General features: G+C 40.1%; 1 protein-coding gene across 9 annotated transcripts in view; it reads right to left on the bottom strand.

Annotated features, from left to right (window-relative positions):
• The window catches only part of PTPRF (protein tyrosine phosphatase receptor type F), a 376425-nt gene that overhangs the window by 183085 nt on the left and 172047 nt on the right, over positions 1-21293 (bottom strand). For all 9 annotated transcript variants that reach the window (XM_088060645.1, XM_088060644.1, XM_088060649.1 and 6 more), the window contains 2 exons: positions 10929-11074; positions 8143-8284 (listed from right to left, as the gene is read on the bottom strand). In XM_088060645.1, the coding sequence (XP_087916771.1) occupies positions 8143-8284; positions 10929-11074 (288 nt within the window). The remainder of the gene's footprint in view (positions 1-8142; positions 8285-10928; positions 11075-21293) is intronic.

Here is a 21293-nt window from a genome sequence, read left to right as displayed (position 1 = left end):
AAATAAACATTTGGAGAGCCAAATCAGGGCTCACTGTAACATAATCAACTCCACTCTCTTGTTTGCTATTTTTTTATTAGTCGTGCAATAACGCTCTCTATCAAAAAGTTCCTTGAACATCAGTTTTGATATTATGAGATTCATTAGCTGCCTTTGCACAAAGGGTGGGTCTTAAATTGACAGTGCTGTGGAGATGCTGTAAATAAAGATGACAGTCAAAAAAGTCAAGTCAGAAAAGCCAAATCACCTTAAGTGATGGGAATAATATGAATAAGGATAAAATGTAATTAGAATTTTTGCTGTAAGCCTGGCATATATTGCGAGGAGATAGAGAGGGAGTGTGGGTGCATCAGAGAAATGAAGAGAAGCTATGCTAGCCAGTGACCAACTGAATCAAAAAAGCAGCTATGATCCTAGAGTCCATTCAAGGGTCTATCTCCAAACTTCATCAATTTATCAGTGCTTTTGAAAAGGCCTTTACAAGACTCCTTGTGTGCATATCTCTAGTAGAGCATGTTCAGAAAAAGTCCCTGAAATCAAACAGGAACAGGTACAGAAGAGGAAGAAGCGCTGAGTCTCAGACAATTAAAAAGAAGACTGGCCCCCATGAAAATCATGCAGGGATTTTACAGCAAGGGGAGGCTTAGTTGGCCACTTTCTGGTTAACTGGGACGTAAACACCAATTTTCCTAACAAAATAATCTGCTTCGAGATGTACAATATTTATATATATATACACACACATATATACACACACACATATAAAAAACCCATATATCATATGTAACATATAATATATATTATATAATATTATATTATAGTTATATATTAATTATGAGTTATAATCATATTATAATTTTAATTAGAAAATAACCTATGGTATTTTTGCCTTTTCTTCCTCCATAATACCTAGTACAAGAACTTCACAGGAGATGCATCTCCTCCTTGGCAGCCTTCACTTTGCTGCTCCATTCTCCTGCTGTTTTCGGACTACCACTCTTTTTAGCCTAGGCCTGTGCCATGTTTTCCCCCTGGTTTTACTGCCTACTGACACCACCAAAATCCCAGTGCTGTCAAAGCTTTCCAGACACAGTTGTGGCCATGGGGGGTGAGGGCACATGGGAACACCAGCCTTTCTGCAGGGACGTGAAAGGCAGCACTGGTGGTTGCTGCCTCCCAGCTGGGACCCATGAGCTGTTCCAACAGAGTCAAAACAGATTAGTTAAAAACCACAGACAATTTAATCTAACCTGTCTGATTTCAGACTGGAACAGAGAGGCAGAAGCAGTCATCTGGCCATCCCTGGCCTCAGCTGGGAGATGGCAACCCACAGGGACACCTCTCCAGCACGACAGAAACCTGCCTGCATGAGCACATCCCTGCCAGAGAGTAAAACTGATCTGCTTGTGCCTCATTTACCTACTGGAATAGGCTGAATGTTTTGACAGCAGAGCAGCACTAGAACAGCCTGACACACTTTTCATGACAATCTCCCAGGAAGCTCTAAGGTAACACAGAGTGAGAAGCAACCTGTCTGAACATCCTGAGCATACGAAAGAAAGAGAAAATAATGCCCAAGACTCAATTATTCATTTTCATAATAGACAGAAGATACCAGCGGGTTGCCACAAGGCTCTCAATAAACATTCACGAGTATCTTCATGAGGGACTTCTGAAAAGGAGCAAATAAAATGGAGACAACTGCTAATGGCAACACAATTTCTTCGCTGAACATGATTTCCAGTATCAAAGTCAGAACTTATAAACTGTTAAAGAAACTTGGAATAAATCAATTATGTGAGACAAGAAGCTCTGAGAAGTCTTTTACAGGATATAACTGCACAATTACAACTTCAAGCTACTTGGCAATATGAACCCTGTGTTAACAGCTTTTGCAGAACTCTGTAGAATATACTCTTATTCTTGTTTGTTTGGCACTTAAAGTTCTCTTGTTTTTATCTGGAAAGTCCTTCCCAAATCACAGGTGCTGCATCTGGGCATTGCAACACCACTGAAACTTGCTGTTAACGATGTGACAACACCCCAACCCTCTACAGATGTCATCTCATAGGACCTCATTTGAGAGGTAATATGCAGAAACAGCCGTTTGCTGCAAAAGAAAAACGCTCTCAAGATTAAGAGGTCAGTACCTATTCCAACACAAGGTTTTATGGGAGTGCACAGCTCCAAAGGGTTCAGCTTGGCATTAACAATGTGATATTTCATATAAAACTTTTCAAAGGTTGTATTTCTTGCTTCATAAACTTGTGGAATGAACCTGGATGTTAACCTTACTGCATGGCAGTCTTCTGAGGGAACCTGCTATCACGGATACATTACATGGTTATGTGCCATTAGTTAATCATTTAAACAGAGATAAGAAATGGAAATTATGGCATTTGGGTCTGATACGTTCTGAAGATCTGCTGACTCTCCTGTTTGAAGGAGACACCAACAACAGTTAGAACTTTTCTTCACCTAAGAAAATTACTTCTTTGTCTTTCACTCACAGCCAAGAAAGTCTTTCTTGTTAAATATAAGAGTGGGACCAATGCTGTTACTGAATCCAATTATTGACAGCAAATAAATATAATATGCACAGAACCAGGAGTTTCACACCTGGATTAAAATGACAGGTGCATCACAGAAACCGAAACTTAAATAGCTGGAGCAGTTTTTCAGATACCATGTCAGTCTAGGTTCCAGCAGCATGGCACATAATGGTGATACAAGTAAAACAGTCTCTGCAAATTTTCTTGGTCTAATTGAAATTGATCACAAATTATCCTTAATCTTCTGTACACAGTGGGACCAAGAGACCACCTCTTTCTCCTTGGAGGATCCTTTTAGCCAAACTGGTCAGTACCTGGGAAATAACTGGAGTTGTCAGCATGATGATAGGGCTCCTGAACTATCTTTCCTTGTGAACACTATTTATGCCTTAATAGCACAAGTCCACATGAGCTCAGATTTAGATTATTTTAGGTGACAACCTGAACTCTGCAATGAGTAGCTGGCTTAATGTTTCTCTTTCTAACAAGCACACAACATGCCAAGACCCAGTGAAAGGCAGACTCAGGCTTCTTCACTTCTCTGTGCATCACTGCATGTGAGGACATTTCCCTAAGCAGGGGAGCATGTGCAGTCTCACTGCTGGAGCTCTTGGCAAAGCAATAGTTACAAAGGTCCATGAACTGCCCATCTCCTACAGGAAGGAAGTGCTATTGGGATTGCCTGTGTAGAGCGCTAAGGACAGGAGTAGGACCTCTGTAGTAGGATCACAGCAGTCCTTCCCAGAGAGACACCAAAGGACACTGGAACAGTTAATTAACATGAAACATCTAGAATAAAGATCTGTCCTCTCTTGACCAGAGACATGAAGACTATTCTCTACTAGTACCAATCCCAGGAGCAGCAGAGCACAGGGAGCTTTAATTCATTTACACAATCAAAATGAGCACATGCAAATAGATTCAATTTCCATTCTGTAATTGTTTCAGTTTTACAACAAATTGCAAGAAATTCTTCCTGGCAAAAAGAGGCAAAAGCAATGAAGCCAAAATACAGTGATCCGACTGATCCTTTTGTAACAAACCAAACATATACAAGGATTAAACATAGCTAACTTCTGTTTACTATTCCAATGACAAAAATCACTTTTAGATGGATGTTTACAAAAAGGGCATATTGGTTCAGGCCTTCCGAGATCTAGCTCTCTGCAGAAATCATTTGTAACAGTCAAATGTTTACCATTTACAGCATTTCAAACAGGGTAACCCCAGGAACTGGAATGCAGCTGGCAGATGGTGAAAGAAATTAAGCTCATAACATGGTTCAGTAAACAGCAAATTATGATATGCCAGAAGTGCTTGCCACCCCAGGACAACTGCTGCACTCAGGAACTTTCTAGGTGTGCTAGTTTTGGCTGGGATAGACCTCATTTTCTTCACAGTAGCTTGTATTGGGCTGTGTTTTGGATCTGTGCTGAGCACAAAGTTGATACCACGAGGATGTTTCAGTTCATGGTAAAACACAGCACAAGGGCTGCAGAGAAATGCTCCTAAACTTCCTAAACTTCTGTCAGCACAAAGCCAGCCAACAAAACTTAACTTGCCAGGTTACACTGAAACTGAAACCCACTGTGCAAGCAGCTCTTCCTTAGCTCTTCTGCCTGTCCTCTTTACCAGGAGCTGCTCTCCTGTGGAGCCTGGCAGCACTCTCCAGGCAAATAACTACATGCCACATGATTAGGAGTCTGGGAGAGAGGCATAGGGGATTTGCATAGAACTAGAATGGAAACTGGAGATGGTATTTTCATTTAACCTACTTAAAAACAAAGGGAAATGAAACGGAATGTATTTAGTGTCACTTGGATATGACTGTATGCACTGAATTACAAGGGAGTGAAAAAAAGACTGCTTGTAAAGCATTAAAGGACCAGTTGAAATTAACTGGTTTTACAGTTCTGGAAATCAAAACTGAATGTCTCAGTTGGAAAGCCCTGGGAGAAGGGATTGATAACATACCTTATATACTTATATATACTTTATTTAGAGCTACCTTTCTCTCCCAAAGAATCAATATACTTCTCCCTGCCCCCTGAAGACCTTTTTTTCCACAGCTTTTCCTTGTCTTCCCAATGGGTGGGAACTGCAGGAAAACAGACTGAAGGCACTCTTTGGTGAACAGGCAACTAGAGACAAATACTGCTACCATCACCTTTCCCAACACAGCTGCAATGCAGAGCGTACAAGGAGTCTCATGGAAGGACATCACAGACTTCTGCACTCCTGCCATCAGCTTGTGGCTACATTCTCGCACGTTGGCATCTTTCCTACTTGTATTTCATATAACCTCCCTATTGAAAATGTTCTGTAATTCTCAACATTACCACTGAATAATATATTTATTAATTTGTTACTGCCACTAACTGTCCCTGAGGCTTTTCTTGAGAATGTGTGTCAGCTTATTGATTCTAGCCTTCCCCCTCCCTGCTCTGCTTTCCTCTGCCAAGCAGAAACATACTTCTGTGCTGCTTCAGGTCATAATTGGAAAAAAGATAGAAATGTTCAATATGACTCATACATAATTCAGCTTATCAGCTACCCAGGAGAAATGAGAAGAGAAGGTATACGCATGTCTATTTCTTCTACTATCAACAGGAGAAATAATTTCCAGTTACACAAAGTATACGTAGTTTGGTCACAACAGGATCTGCAGTTAGAAGGGAAAAATGAGAGACATGGAAGCAAAGAATAAAAAGGCAGTAAGGAACCAGACTGTTAAAAGAGATTCACTTCTGTGAGAATTCCCGATTCCCCTGGAAGACTGGACTCATGCTTCTCTCTTACTATTCAGAATTAAATAAGTTGGCAATTAAAAAGGATAACCAGTTCCTGATCTGTAAAACATCACTGAAATCGAAATAAAATAAAGCTCCAGCTTAGTTAGCTACAAAGACATCTAATAACAGCCTGCTAAATCCTAACTGTGACTTCTGGATTTAACGTTAAGGCCTATGTTCTAAAGCCAAATTGTGAAGGAGCATTAAAACTTATTGTTATAAAGGCTTCTTAATGTAAAAATCAATACATGCTGTGTATTTAGCAGCATGTTACCACGAGGATGTCTATAATAAGCTTTGTCATGCACCAGGGACCACTGCATTAGTCAAAATCTTGAAAGGAATTGCAGAATATCTGTATCATTCAAACTGCCATCTGAGACCAATTACAGAAATTATTTTAACCCCAAAAGCAGAGGGAAGAATCCAATCCTAGTTGACAGTCTTGAGAGTACCAAGGGCTCCACACGAAATGTGTCATTTTCAAAAACCCCTACAAAATTAATGTTAGAAAAGTGATGGCAGAACAAAGAATTTGGGCACTTATCACTATTTTTTGGAAGCCATTGAGAGTAAACAACCACAACCAGGACAATATCTACTTCGCCAAAATGTAAACAAAGGGATATTAATAATAATTTTTAAAAAAATCATATTCACAAAATGCTGAAACATAATAATATCTATCAGACAATGCAGAAAAATAAGATAACATGACTGAAAAATTACAGAGCTGTCTGTGGAAAAGTCTCAGCAAAGGGAAATGTAAAATGTTTTTTCTTAAATATAAATACATCATAACAGAATCCATCTTCTTTGTCAGTTAAGCCAACATAAAAGGCACACATAGCTCTTCATCCTCGCAGTCAAGCTCACAACTCTATATGCATGAGCGCATACCAACTGTTAGGCAGCAAATGTTTCTTAATTTTGCCCATTACAAGAGCACCCAGCAAGGGGTCGATACTCTTCAGTTTGAGTAGGAAACACAGCCCCCTCAGTCTGCAGATCATTTTTGACCTTGTGGGATCATGTTCAACTACCATTACTCCCAATTAAATGAATTTTCCAAACAGAAAAGCAGGCCCAGTGCTTGACTGCTACTGACTTCTGCTTCTGCAACTCTTAAATTGTGTGCCTGCATGTCTTTTCCTGTCTGTGGTGTTTCCTAACATTCCCTATTTATGTGGTGGTCTGCAAGCTTTACCTCATCAGGAAATCAGCAGGAGCACCGTGGAGCTAAGAAATACTGTTGTGATCCTTGATTCAAGGCATGTCTCTGTGGGCCTTTGAACACTTAACACAGAGCAAATAAATTATTAGCGTGTGTGTGCATGTGCATACATATCCAAGATACATAAAGGCAACTACAACCAAAAGAAACAGGAATGTGCATGGAAGAGTGGTATTCAAGCATCCAGTATCACAAAAATCCAGTTGCAGGAAGCATTTAAATGCAGATCTGTACACTGCTGAAAGAGCTCCACTGAGCTTTATGCACTTACATACACTGCTGCAAAGGCAAGAAGTAACAAAAAGAATGTGATTTTTGTCCCCCAATAATTTTCAAGTCTATAGCACTTGTTATCCTATTCTTAATAATACTATTACTGGAGAGCAAGCTGATCTTTAAGATGCCCCACCTCCAGAAACAAGATACACAATCACATCAGGTATTGAATGATTTCTATGATTCTCATCACCACGGTGCCTGAGCACATTACAGTTGTTTAATGTATTCTTTGTCACAGAGCAGAAAGGAAAATATGATTACCTGTATGCTATAAATGGGGATGGGAGAACAAGGAACAATAGGCAACTTGTCATGTGTGGCTGGCACACTCACCACTGGGATAACCACTCTCCTCTGATTCAAAATCCCACAAAAATAAACACTTTCCAGGCAAGTTTTTTCATTACTTAGAAGTTTCTACATCAATCAATGAACAACAACTAACTTGCCTAAGCCTTTTCCTGCTTGTATGAGGTAAAAATGCAAGGGGTAAAAATCCATTCAGCCAAATGCCCCAGATTTGTAACGCCTCAGTACATTTACAAAATCCTATATATATATATATATATATATATATATATATAATATATAATATATATATAATATATAATATATATATAAAAAAGCAGAAAACAATTCTGACATTTTAATACTAAAAAAATCAAGTGTTTACCAGCCTGTTTATATCTAATAAACAGTTTTTCCACAAACATTCAGCAGAAACAACATAGCAAGCAAAATAAAACCTGCTCATATAGCAGACAAGTAGGAAAATATATTCTTTAACAGGAGAGACAGAATTAAAAGTTGTGAGTACAGTGAAAAATAAACACAACTAAATTTCACATCAAGTAAAAACCTGATTAGTAACCTGAAAATCTATGTGCTGATTTAATCCAGAAGGTGCAGCAACATAGGTTAAGTTTCTGATTGGCAGATACAATACTTGGATACCCCGAAGATGGGTATTTTATGAAAGCAAACAGATGAGAAAAGTATACAATTGTCTCTGTAGATAGCCCTCCAAGTCAGAAATGACACCTCTCAATCAGGTGAGATTGAGACAAAAACACTCTAAAGACAGTCCTGAATCTGCAATCCTTTCGTGATTGTCTCAAAAATGTGATGTTCTATTATAGGAGAAATTATAGCAACTGCTGCAGGAAAAAGAGCTTTACCAAATCAAGCTAGCATATCACCATGCCATTTAAAAGCAGCACATCAACATGTAGCTGCCAAAGCCACATCTCCTGCCACTTAAGGCATGCAAAAACTTCCCCCTTACCTTCTAAGACTGTTAACTTGGCACTGGTGTTTATCTCCCCCACACTGTTGGTGGCTGTGCACTCATAGATAGCTTCATCTCGATGAACACGCAGGGGCTGTATCCGCAGAACTGATCCTGATCCATCATCAAACTCGATAACCTTTGAAAATGAGAAGACAGCACTTCATTACTGGTGCCTTTGCAACAAACACTGGAAGTCAAAACAATCTAGGGGTTGAAGAACTTAAACCAAACCAGAACAAGCCCTGTAAGCTCTAAAAAACCATGCAGTAAGTTAAGTGTTCCAAACCCAGTAGCACAAAACTTTCAGTGTCAAGAACATACTTGTCCTCTGAGGAGGCCAGAACAAATGAAGATCCAATGAGGTTCTTTATGGATCAATTAAGGTTGACAAATTATCAAACTGGTATTAAGATGCGAATCTGATGATTTAAAACATCTGAGCCATATTTGCACTAATGATTTTACTAATCACTGATAACAATTTAGTGCCAACTTTCACCTTGATGGAAGAGGAGAATGATACACTCCTGCGGGATTGCCAGGGAAACAGTAACGAAACTTGAATAAAACCTCCAGCACCTACAGCATATGCTAACTCCAGCAGAGTGAGGGGTTTTAATGTCCCTCAGCACTGGGTACTTTGCAACTCTGGTATAATCAACAATGCTGTAATTAGACTTCCTTCTCCAGCATAATAAATTAAGTCTTTAATAAATCATTGCCTTTCCATCCATCCTCCTAAGCTGCAAAATGCATTACTGACTTATACATGGTATAAAAAGGTATTTATTAGTTAGTAGCTGGATCACTATATGCTATTTCATAACAGCAAGGCTGTGATGGCACAGCCTCAAGCCACTATTAATGCCAAATTCACCCTTTCTCCTATCACAGACTGCAGCAAAAGTTAGAAATACTACCTGATTTGCAGGCAGTGACAGCATGAGGGGAAGGCAGATGCCACCCACTCCTGGCCCTTGGGAACTGAGGGAGAGATGAAGAGACTTAAGGGATCCTTCGTTCTAGACATGGATTCAACTTAGAGCTGCTACCCCCATGCAAAACTTTCACCCTGTTTCCAAGGGCCTGTTTAGGAGCACTTCTCACAGCGTAAAGATCAAAAGAGAGAGAACAGGAAGGAGGAAAACAATGCACTGCAAGACTCTGAAGTGACAGGAGAAATAGGAAGAAATCAAAAGGTAACCAAGATCACTAAAAAATCTGTTATTCCTCAAGCTGGAATGAACAGCCCTTCTGTTTCAAGAAGAAACCCCTAATACAGTAAGGTAAAGAAAGAGAAATATGAATATCATCATAATACACTATAAAGAATTAAATTTTTTAAAAATACTAATTTTTAAATTAAATGTGAAACTGTGACAATATACTAAATATCTTTACAAAGGACAGAGCTACTGCTAAATTTTAAAACAAGACAAAATCAGCTACAGAGATTAATTCACTTCAGTGATAAGGATTAAAAAGCAAAGAGATGAAACAGCAGAAAAGCTCTTCTGCCCTCACTATCCTTTGAACCAACACTGTGTGACAGGAACAGAGCTACAACTACTAAGGGCCAGACAGATACTGAGAAAAAAAATGTTGTTAATTTGCTAATGATGGATACCTCTTCTTGTCACAACTTAGCATGTGTACATCAGATTTGTTTTTTTTCTCCATTTAAACTTATTTCCGAATTTTCCCTAAGACTAATAATGAAGTAAAATTAATAGTTAACTTAGGAAAAAAAATTGTTCACTAACTCCTGACACAAGCTATGCATCCAAACTGATGTGAACAAAGGTGTGAAATTGCTCACATAAATGCATATAATATGGCATAGCTCTCTAGTCAGCCAAAAGCACCTAATTCACTATAAAGGTTGTATCTACTTACAAATTAGAATGTTTAAATAGTTACTATACAACAAAACCTTTACCAGAGAAAAATAACAATGTAAAACAAGATTAAAACTGATTACTTTAATCAAGGTTTTCTGCTCACATACGATATCATGATTAAAAGTGGTGACTTGAATCAATCCATTCTGAGCAGCAAAGTCATCCTTTGCCTCCATTCAGGAAAGCAAAAACATCAAAGACAGGGGATTAGAGGAAAGGCAGCAGAACTGTAGAAGGGTCACATTTGCGAGGGCAGTTTTAGAGAAGGGAGCCTGACACTAAAAAAGGAAAGCGGAGAAAAAGGTGGAGAAAGTCAGTAAAAATATATTTGCTATGTAAAATATAAACCAAATTGGACCCTTTTTCAATGATGTTTCTAACACCTGCTCTTCTCCCTTCCCTTCTCTCCTACTTTAGCTCACAGGGACACTGATTAACTCTTCACTATTCCCCTTCCAAGTATCTTTGTGGGAGAGATGGCAGTAGCCATCACTTAGAAAGATTTCCAGTGGTGTTCTGGCACCTCACTTTGAATTCCACTGGGGATTGTAGGTCAAAGAGGTGCCTTATAAATTCTGAAAATGAAAACAGAAAACTACTGCTAGATCCAACTCTTATCTGCCATCCAATTCTCTGTATGAGGATGTCCTGTTGGTGTGTTTCCAGCATCACGCTCAAAGGACACCACCTGCTCTATAGATTGCATTGCTGCAGGGAAGGAAACTTGTTTTACACTGAAGCTTTACACTCTGTATTGTAGTGATGAAGAGATACCCAGGTTACAGTGATGATTATTGTGCAATTAAGACCTGTGAGGATTAGATTGATTACTAAATTTTCAGCTTTGGGTTGTTTTTTTTTTTTTCTTTTGGCAATTACCTCAAACCGCTGAGAACTGACTTTCTTCCCCTTCTTCATCCACGTGATACGAGGCTTGGGCTCTCCTGTTGCCTGACACACAAAAGAGGCCACTCCTCCAGAAATCCCAATCTGATCTTCAGGAGCCTTCATAAACGTTGGCTTGCCTGGAAAAATAACCAAATCACCTCCATGAGGACATAACATCACATAAGCATGGAATGTGTCATGTTAATCTAAATTATAAGATAACTGGTGCTCTTACTACAAATCCAGGTTGAATGGCCTCAGCCACACAAATTCAGTGCAGACTGCAACATGACAAGGACAGTTTCTGCTTGAGTACCTTTTTCTCCTGAAATGAATGAAGTCCATCTGGCTTGCCTATAAATGAGGGTAATAGAAAGCTCCCCTGCCCCCTGGGCATTCATTCAGGTATTTGACAATTTGGAACAATTTTTATGGTTTATTTTTAATAAATGGATTTTTGGAGATTTACACCATGGTCATAGCACTGGAAATTACAGAACAGCTGACACACCAAACCTATGAAATGCACCATACCTTGACATTAGTTTTACTGAAAGCTGTTAACACATCCATAAAAATTAAAAGATAATTTTAAGTATACAAATAACAACCTTTAGTTTCATTTTAAATGTGGACCGACATAAAAATCCTACAGCTTAAGTATCTGGAAACCTGCAGAAGCTAGCCTATGCGTGTTAAGAAACTAATCACTAGAAGTGAAAGTCAGCAAAGAAACCAAAGTGGCATTCAGGCATGAAAGACTCAGCAAAAATGAAAAAACTAAATGTATCATATAACATTTAAATAATCAATTAAAATCTCATGGAAATAGAGCAGTGTCTTCAGGATTTACATAACAAATTGAGATCCAGGTTGCATTTTTCTTCTGGACCTGCTGTACAGGAAAATTTCGCACTATGTGATCTGGGGATCATCTTGAAACACTGCTTTGTCCTTGTGAGAAACATTTGATGATCCCATATTCCTATAAAGCACTAAAACATTTAATTCCACAGGGAGAGTTAACAGAGTCCACCCATGATGCTATTCCATGCACAGGTCATACTACGGCCACGTTTCAAACACAGTTCTGATCAGCTACCTTAGAGATGAACCTGACCTATAAACACGTCAGAGACAGCTGCTGGCACATAGAAAGGAGCCTGAGTAAAAGAAGAAACCTGTTCAACCCCAAGATAACAAACCAATGACCCCAGCAGAGCTGCTGGTGGTTTCGCACCTTCGCATTCTAGACACATCCTTGAATGTGTCCTTGAGGGAGAGGGGGGGCAAGGCATCTGTCAGCCCAGGTGCTTTAAACTCTAGACAAACCAAGGGCTGAATTTCCCTGATCTAGGAAGGATACAAATTCAGCCATCCCAAAAAAAGACAGCCTTTAAATGTGTTTTTCTAACATATGAGAGATTTAAATTCTATGGGTGCAGCTGCAGTTACAGCTGAGCCAGGCGGGCAGTGGCAGCTACTGCAGAGGGCAGGGGCAGTGCTCTGCTCCCCACCACCCCCCCCGCCTCCAGACACTGGCACCTGATCCCCTACAAGGAGCTCCAGGGCCATCAGAGCCTCTGTGGAACAGATTTGGGCTCCTCACCTGGCAGAATGATACTTTTTTCTTATTTTCCAAGCAGGGCATGGAGTGCAGTGGCTCAGGGCAGGATGAGGTCGAGCTCCAGAGAAAGTACCTCTCTCTCAGCAACTGTAGAGCACAATTTCACACCTGAACTGCAGTCCTTGGAGACTTGGCTGATACTGTGGCACCTCCTCAACCCTAGTTCCACCTTCTGCTTTAGCCCACACAAACTGCTTATGCTGAGCCCTGTCCTGGCAGCGTTGCATGGTGTGACAACACACACAACCACTCCACCAAGTGAACAACTTCAATCCTCCCTGCTTTTGACAAAGCCCAGAGGCCAGGTTCTGCCTTGCTCCAGTGCATGTGTCCCTGGCCAGCGAGCCTGCCAAAGCCCCAGGCTGCTTCTAGCTTCTCTCACATGGCACCACTAGGGTGAAGGGTGTTGGGGTGTCCTGCAAAATGGTCTTTGTGAAGAGAGGTCAGGGCTGCCCTGTGCTGCACACAGCAGTCCCACTGTGGCCCCACAGCATGGCACGGCCAGGCTTGTCATGGTGGTGCCTCTGTGGTAACAGGTTAAAAAAGGGCAAAACACCTCGCAGGTGAGAGGAGTGAGGTAAGAAGTGTGAGAAACAGCCATGTGAGCACCCAGCCAGAGAGGCGTGCGGAGCTCGAGGTGCCTGAGCAGGTACTCCCCTGCAGCCCATGGAGACAACACAGCCAAGCAGGTATTTCCTGGCAGCTGGCTGAGGTCAACCCGCTGGTTTCAGAGTGAGGAACAAGGCCAGACCTGTTGTCAGCACCCAGAGAGGCACCCAGCAGCTGCAGCCACACATAGCAGAGGGGGCTGGAGGTCAGTCACTGCAGCAGCAGCAGGACAGCTGAACCCTTCAAAACCTGCTGCATCCGATGCTCAACACGGGCTGTGCTCGTGTGCTGGGCAGCCACCAAGCACCCACGTGGGGACACACCAGTCCCAACCCAAGCCCATCTGGAGGTCACAGCTGAGACACCACAATGCAGACCTGGACCTCTGCCACTGCTGCTTGCTCAGTCCGATTTCCAAAAGGCCTTGGCGGATGGCGGATCCACCAAGGTCAGCACTGCCCGTGCAGAAGCGGATACACATGCTCTGTCCTCAATAAGCTTCTCTGAAGGAGTATCACAGACCTGGCCTCACCACAGAAATTCCTCATAAAGGTGTTTTTGCCATCCTTGGTGAAGAGAGCCCCAAGACCGTGCTCAAAACCCAGAAGATGCCTTTTAAGACATGATGGCTGCTGTCTAAAGGCTTTGGCACATTGTCCTGACACGAACAGCAAGCAATTATTAAGTCTGCTTGCTTAACTGATGCTGATTCCACATATTTACTCATCTATAATCATGTCTATTTCTACTTAGTTTGTATTTACATATATCTCTGTTTATTCACCTCTCATCTATTCCAGAGAAATGTTAATTTACCATTCAGGCTGCTAGTGATGGCATTGTGATTGACTGTTTTGCTATGCAGTGTGCTGAGCTGATGTCTTGTATTGCACTTCAGCAGCTGATTTGGTTTTCTGATTTTCTGTTATTTACTCTGTGATCTTAGTAAAATAGTGTAATTTTTTTTCAAACGGCAAATACAGCAGAATCAAAAAACTTTTGTCCTTGAAGAATAAAATGCAATTAGATCTCTGACTTTATACTTACTCCCCAGCACATACTCTGAGGACTTACTTTACTTTTGTACATTTTAAAAAAATCAATACTATTAAAACCAGAACAAAAGGAAACTGAACGTTCACCTGCAGTAAAACCTAAAAAACCTGCTGCCTTGGTTTTACATTGCTGCAGTGAATCATTTTCCTCTGCACATTTAATTGAGTGACACTGATTTCTGGAAACCATGTAAATCCTCTGAGACTGGTCACAGAAGTACACCTGTATATAAACCAAATTCTCAGTCTGAGAAAGGGTATTTTCTACAAAGGCATTTTGAACATTTCTATGCCCTCAAGTTTTGAAACTGAGGGAAAGTACTAATTAAGCAAACCTATAATCCTGAGTCCTGGCCCCAGGACAATAGAGTCAGGCATGAACATACATATTTTTATACCAATTGGTAACTGTTACAGCAAATCCCAAAACTTATCTCAGTGAGAGCTAACACAATTGCAACAGAGCATCCTCTAAACTCTTGGTGTCTGTGAAAAATGCATGTTAAATGGACTAGACAACCTCCACATCTCCCCTCCAACCAGTATCTCTATAATCCTACTGCCCGGAGGAAGCTGCCATGAGACTATCACTAGTTATCTCCAAGGGGCAACACTGGGGATAGGGCAAGATCATCGTACAAGCTGTCTTGTTTAACCCATTTTGAGCATTTGCACTCTTAGGGTAGCCTTAGAAACAGAGTCAGAAAAAATAAGGATATACTGAAAATACAGAAGTAACCTACATGTTATCATTTCCCTCTTCTTAAGTTCAAAATGACCAGAGTGCCCACTCTGAAGATTATGCATGTACAAAGTTTTAATTCAACTGTTGCTCAAACAGGCTACATATAAATACAAGGAACTGAAGTATCTTTTGCAGTGAAAACCTGTCCTTTCCATGATAACCTATGGACCAAGGCTGAAGATTTTCTGTTGAAAGCTTAAGGAGTGGGGGGAAAGGAAAAAAAGATACTGTATTTCAAAGACAAATCTCTCAAATACCAGCTTGAGAGAACCTCCTGATCAAGTCTTGGATGACAGCAGGAGAGGTGCCGGATGGCTGAGTGCCCATCACACCCACCTCTGCTTACTCCATCACATAGAGTAACAACTCCAGACTAGCACAGTTCCCCTAAGTCCAAACTACTCCAGTCTCTCTCCCTAGCCTCTCTTCTCAGTAACAGATCCCTGGAGCACATTCAGGCCTCACCCTCTGAACTAATTCTTGCTCCTCACTTCAAAAACAAGTTCCTATTACACCAGGAGTAGAAGTCAGTGCTCTTATTTCTATTCACTCATAAGCTTCAGGGCAGGAGAACGGGAAAACTTTCACCTTCTTGGCTGAAATTTTCCCTGTTTTGTCTTCGCTCAAAACGAAATTCTTCTAAATAGCTTATGGGAACAACACAGTTCTGACGAGGAAGACTGTAAAAAAGAGAATATTTCTTTCTCTTGTAAGAAACTGGCTTCATCTTATTTGGCTGGGGGCAGAAAAATAACTTGCTCAGACATGCTCTCCATTGAGAAATTAAAATAAAACCAAAAAGCAACATTTCAGAAGAAAAGGACTTTCCTTTCACATTTGGTAGTGTTGAAAAAGCCAGTTGCCGAGCAAGCACTGATTTGTGGATAATTCCATAAAGTGAATCCCAAGGAGGGCCTCATGGCATGGATGAGATGCTTGCAGAGATTTAGGCACACACTGCTCTACTGAACTATCCTGGCAAAATAGCAGAAAACTCATGTAGTGTCCTGAGCTGGGTGTGTGACACGTTCAAAAGAAAAGCTCCTTTGAATTGTAATTTAAAAGGTCAGCAAGAAGATGCAAAGAAAGCCAGACACAGCCAGGGATTCTCTAACCAATATGGCTGTTGCCTGCCCTTCCCTGCAAAACAAAGTGTGATGGGTTTGGGAGGGGAACCTGAAGCCCTCCAAGACAGAACCTCAGGTTTCCTGGAGAGCCACTGACACCTTTCCTGCAGGGCACCTCAGAGCCAGGCACAGCCATGATGATGCCTCTCTCGCCTTTATGTTATATATAAAATCACTGTTGCTCCCTGCTATTTTGGAAAATTTGTTGTTTCATTTCAGCCTCTGTTATAAAATCTGCCCAACCAAACATCTGTAGCAGAAGAGTAAAATTTCAGTTCCCTTTTCCTTCCTTTAAAGAAGGTTTTACCTTCTTTACCAGGTAAGTTCAGAGTTACTTCATCACATGAGCTGCTTTTAGGCTGTGCGGCTTCTTAGCGAACCCAAAGGACTTTCCCAGGGAGGAAAGTATCCCTTGTCAGATTTCCTTCAAGGCTGAGGACAGAGGTGTAGCCTCCCTCTAACTTGGCAAGGTGCCTTTATGTGAACCATAGTCTTTGAGAAGTAACATACAATCTGTATTACCTGACTTGAATACTAGCCAGATCCTTGAAAAATACCTAGGTCCTGGGTATTTAGCACAGATGCTTGCATTTTGGAACACATTAAGCACACAAATATCATATAAAATATGTTTCCTTGTAATTCTATAATACCCAAAAATCTCAAGTGGCTGAAGCATAATATATGCCAATATAAATATACATAATATAAACAAATGTTAACTTGTTTAATTTCAAAGACTCATCATTTTCTTAAAATAAATGGGAAAAATAAACAGAATCCCGATGAATTTAGTACCCAGATCAAGTATTCCTCATCCAAAAATTTTAATTCAAGAACTGGCAACATAATGCTTCTCCTGTTCTTGTGGATACCATTTTTCGAACGGGTCACAGACAGGTTTGAGGAAAAATATATTATTGAACATGTCTGCAATTAAGTGTTCTATGAACGCCCACCTGCTGTGAGAGATTTTAAAGAAAAAAATCTTTGTCCTCGTGGTGCAAGTTCTCACTACTCTAAATAGATGGGCAGCCAAAAATAAGACTTGTGTTGTAGGAGAGGGAAGCTTATATTTTTATCCAAAAGCTTTTACGACTTGAGCTAAATTAAGATTGGAAGCAGACTCCTCTGTGAACAAAAAAATTACAGTTGCAATGTAAGATGAACTGGATAAGGACATACAATAGGCATGGGCAATCTTATTTAGCTGCCTGGGCTAAATGAATAATAAGAAATTATTGACACTGGAATGAACAGATCACAATGAAATCAGTTCCTGAGCCTGGAAATTGTGAAATTCAGGTTTAAATCCCTGCCTTTAACCTTCCCTGTCACATACACAAAGGCTCAACTGTGCCTCACCTTCCTCTGTTAAACTAACCTGCTGTTTTCACATGGCTGCTGTCAGGACAAATGTGGCTCAGTTACAACACTGGGAAGAAACCAACAATGACACAGACTTTCTCATGTTCATGACTGACTTTGAAGTGGAAATAAAGTGGTATAGAAGACAGAGGTGGCCCATGGTTTTATATACAGCTGAAGTATTTATCTTTCTGTGTTTCCTTTATGATCTTGGATGATTGATATAAGTGCATGGATAGAAAGATACTCTGGAGAAAGCCACTTGGTGATTCTTCTCTTAAGCACCCATTGCAGGGCAGGAGACAAGTCAGGAGGCTCCCCAGTTATCCTTATGTTTAGTATCCTTATGCTTTCCTTGCAATATACCCACCCATTGTTTAAATGTAGTTCCTGCCCCTTTGTGATCAGCAGAAATACTGTTTGGCAAAATACAATTTTTGAAACTTTTTGTTCTTGGATAATTTTTATGTAGGAAGAGCCTGTTTGAGGCTTGTAATAACATTTCTTAAACAACAGCTTAGGAAAGCCTTTGTGGGTCTCTGTGAGCACAATGCTGATTCATTCCTTTTTTCCTCTATTTTGGTTTTATTTCACTAAGATGATAGCACTTTGTAAATGAAACTTTTGGCCTTTATTGTTTGGTGCAAAGTACTTACTAAATAAATGCAAATCTATGTGGTGGGGTGTTGCATGTTCAGATATTACACAATTTTCTTTTTATCCATGGTATGGATCATAACCCTTTCTCCTATCCACTTTAAAAAAATACTTAACAGCACCCCAATCACAGAAAATGGCACTCTAAATTCAACATATTCCTCAGATCAATCTGAATTACAGGTTACCTCATGTTACCTGCATATTTTCTCTTTTTTTTACAATCTGATTTTATTACGTTTTAATGCTTAAGAGATTCCCAACAGCTAGGACAAATGATTCTGCTATTTCAATCCAATTTTAGTGGTTGAGTTTTACAGCTTCAAGTGTGAATGTCCATTATAATCAAATCTACAAACATTATCTCAGAGCAAGTTGCATTTCTCCTCGCCTCCTTCTCCCGACTTCCATGAAGTTACTCAGAGATAACTTTTGAGTTTGTACAAAATGAAATCAAATAAAGTGAATGATTAATTTCCAAAATCCCAAGAAGTAGATCTTTTAACATGTTCAATGACCTCTGTAACTTTCAGTAAAAAAATTACATTACAAAAATAACAAAAAGCAGTCATCCAGCAGAAGCTGGCTTCTCCCTAAACAGCAGCAGGAAACACACTGAACTAAGCTTCGAGGCACTCATTTCAGCAGGCAAGACCCACTGTGCTTTGTTTATCTGGAGTAAGCTTAACTAAAGGAAAATGCAAGGGTACATGTAAGGTTAAAAATATCCTTTTAGCAACATTTGTAATGACTTAAGCTCAGAAATTCCGACCATCTTCAACTCCTCCTTCTTCACCATCTTGGCAAAGAGGCTCTTTCCTGAGCACAAGCCCTATCTAAAGGCAAAGCCTTTGACAGGATGGAGGTGTCTCTGCAGACATACAGCAGGAACCTCCACACCCAGACAGGCATTTTCAAGCCCTCTTTCCCCAACACAGGATTCATACCCACAAGTTTAAGTCAAAATCAAGTCTTTTTAATTTTCTTCCTGAAGAAACATCTTAAGACCTCCCACGTCCTGTGTTTTTCTAGTTCCATGTCTGGACAGTTACACATAAATCAACCCTTCACCAACAGAAACTCAGCTTTCCCTGTTAAATGGTGATGTTTGGATAAACCTGCTTATTTCACAGCAATAAGGGTTAAAAGCCATTAGCTCACTCAAGTGTTAAGACCATGATTACTGGATATTAATAAACTACAGCAACAGCCTGTCATCATAGTATTGCACTTGAGTAAATTTCTAATTCTGTCTCTTTATGAATCATGGAAATTGTTGACAAAGTTTAAATGCCTAAAATTAACTGACGTTACTGAATCAGAATTGTCTCAGGCAGCCATCAGACGAGGATGCTGTGCAAGGCACATTCTGGGTGCTGATTTATTTGTGGAGTTTTATGCAGACAACTTAGACCTTAACGCAGTAGGGAGGTGGTTTTTCTCCATATCACATCTGCAGGGGGCCTACAGATTCTGCACACAGGGTGGCAAATTTTCTCCGTTATTTTTCCAGGCTGTTGTAATTGCAATGTCTTTCTCAAACTGCCTGGCTGGCTATCAGTGTGAGCTGCTTTACATCTTAGTAAGAAAATCCCTAACTCTAGCTAATCCCTTGGCTTTGACTGACTCTCATCCATGGGAAGGGGTTGAGAGGGAAATAAATCAATCCCTCTACTATGACATCATTCTTACTTGCTTCCAACATCTGAAATAACACATAACCAAAATAAAGAAAAATATTCGAAGAAGCATAAAGCAGTCCTGCATACAACTGAAAAATACTGATTAAAAACAAAGCAGAAAAACAGCCCAGTAAAACATCCTTCTAGAACCTGAGGTTGCCTTCATTTCTCTTCTTCTGCTTTTACGTTTCCCTAGAGCACTCACAGCTTTTTGTGCAGCCTGTTACATATTTTGGGGAAAAGCCAGAGCTATATATGGGTTCAGCTTTAACTTCCCAGCATTTATACTAAGCATTACACAGAGTAGAAAAACAAAAGAGAGCAGAGAAGCGCTGCTCTAACTGCAGATCTTCCAGCAGCCTCACAGAATGGTTTTCTGCTTAATTTAAAACTGAAACCTGAAGTCAAATTTCCACCTGGTAATAGCTTAAAGGCACTTCCAATTAACTTGGTAATACACACTTTCTGAGTTAATAAATTTTTCAGCCTCTGTGTTTAATACAATTAAGCATTTGGGCCTTTGGCCTTAGACCTTGCTCAGCTTGAGAAAGGATTGCAGGGAGACAGTCTCCAATTATCACCATTTACATAACATTCACTTAAGGGCTTTCAAATGCATACATATAGAACATTCATTTAATCATACACAAAATTCAGTACCTGAATTCAGTCTGCCTCTCTCTTGCACACAATATGTACAAGGGACAAGAGAATAAAACCCCCATCTAAGGGGCTTTAAAATCAAGTCATCACCACGCTGCCTAATGCAGCACAGAACAGCTGTGCCTGCTCCTAGCAACTTATTTTCCTTCCATATCCGCATTTTGCTATTTGCAAATTCCTTCAAAACTTCAATGTTAATAAAGCATATTGCATAGTGTAAAGAACCCACTAAGATATGCGAACCAGGAAACAGACAAAACTGAAATCTTGTGCTTGAAAAAACATGAAAATTAATTTTGCCAGCATGACTACCACATTAAACACCTTTCTTTTTTTTTTTTTTTAAACACAAAAGGATTAAAAGGTTTTAATCCTTTTTTTTGCAAGCAGCTAGTTCTTGATTCAGCAGTTCGAAAGGCTTTGCCAAGCTCAGGTTTTTCCTCTGCTTATAAGAATTAAAACTGAGTGCAAACCTTATTTTGCAAACAGATATCATAGTAGAATGATTCTAACAGAACTGGGTGCCAGAATAAGTGACCTCTTCAGAATATCCGTTACTAAAGCAAAGGCATTCTAGGCTCACAGAAAGGGACCTGCATTTCATTTTAATGCCACTGTATGTTGCTCTGTCCTCCTCCTGTAGTAAAGAACCAAATTCCTGCCTCGTCTACTGCTGAAGAGGAAGACTTTCTGCTTAATAATAACAAGTGTATGCTGGCACTTCTGTAATACAGTAATTTTTTTGGTTTTCACTATTTGTGTCAACTGTTTTATCATGCAGCAGCTGTAGTACAGCCTGCATAAAACCAAGAAATATAATTTC

The sequence above is a fragment of the Pseudopodoces humilis genome, chromosome 10 (assembly GCF_049639895.1).
Source record: "Pseudopodoces humilis isolate 2021_Gansu_Grassland_sample_001 chromosome 10, ASM4963989v1, whole genome shotgun sequence".
Classification (NCBI taxonomy): Eukaryota; Metazoa; Chordata; class Aves; order Passeriformes; family Paridae; genus Pseudopodoces; species Pseudopodoces humilis.
The sequence above is the reverse complement of the archived record's forward strand: the minus strand, read 5'-3'. Positions and strand labels throughout refer to the sequence as shown.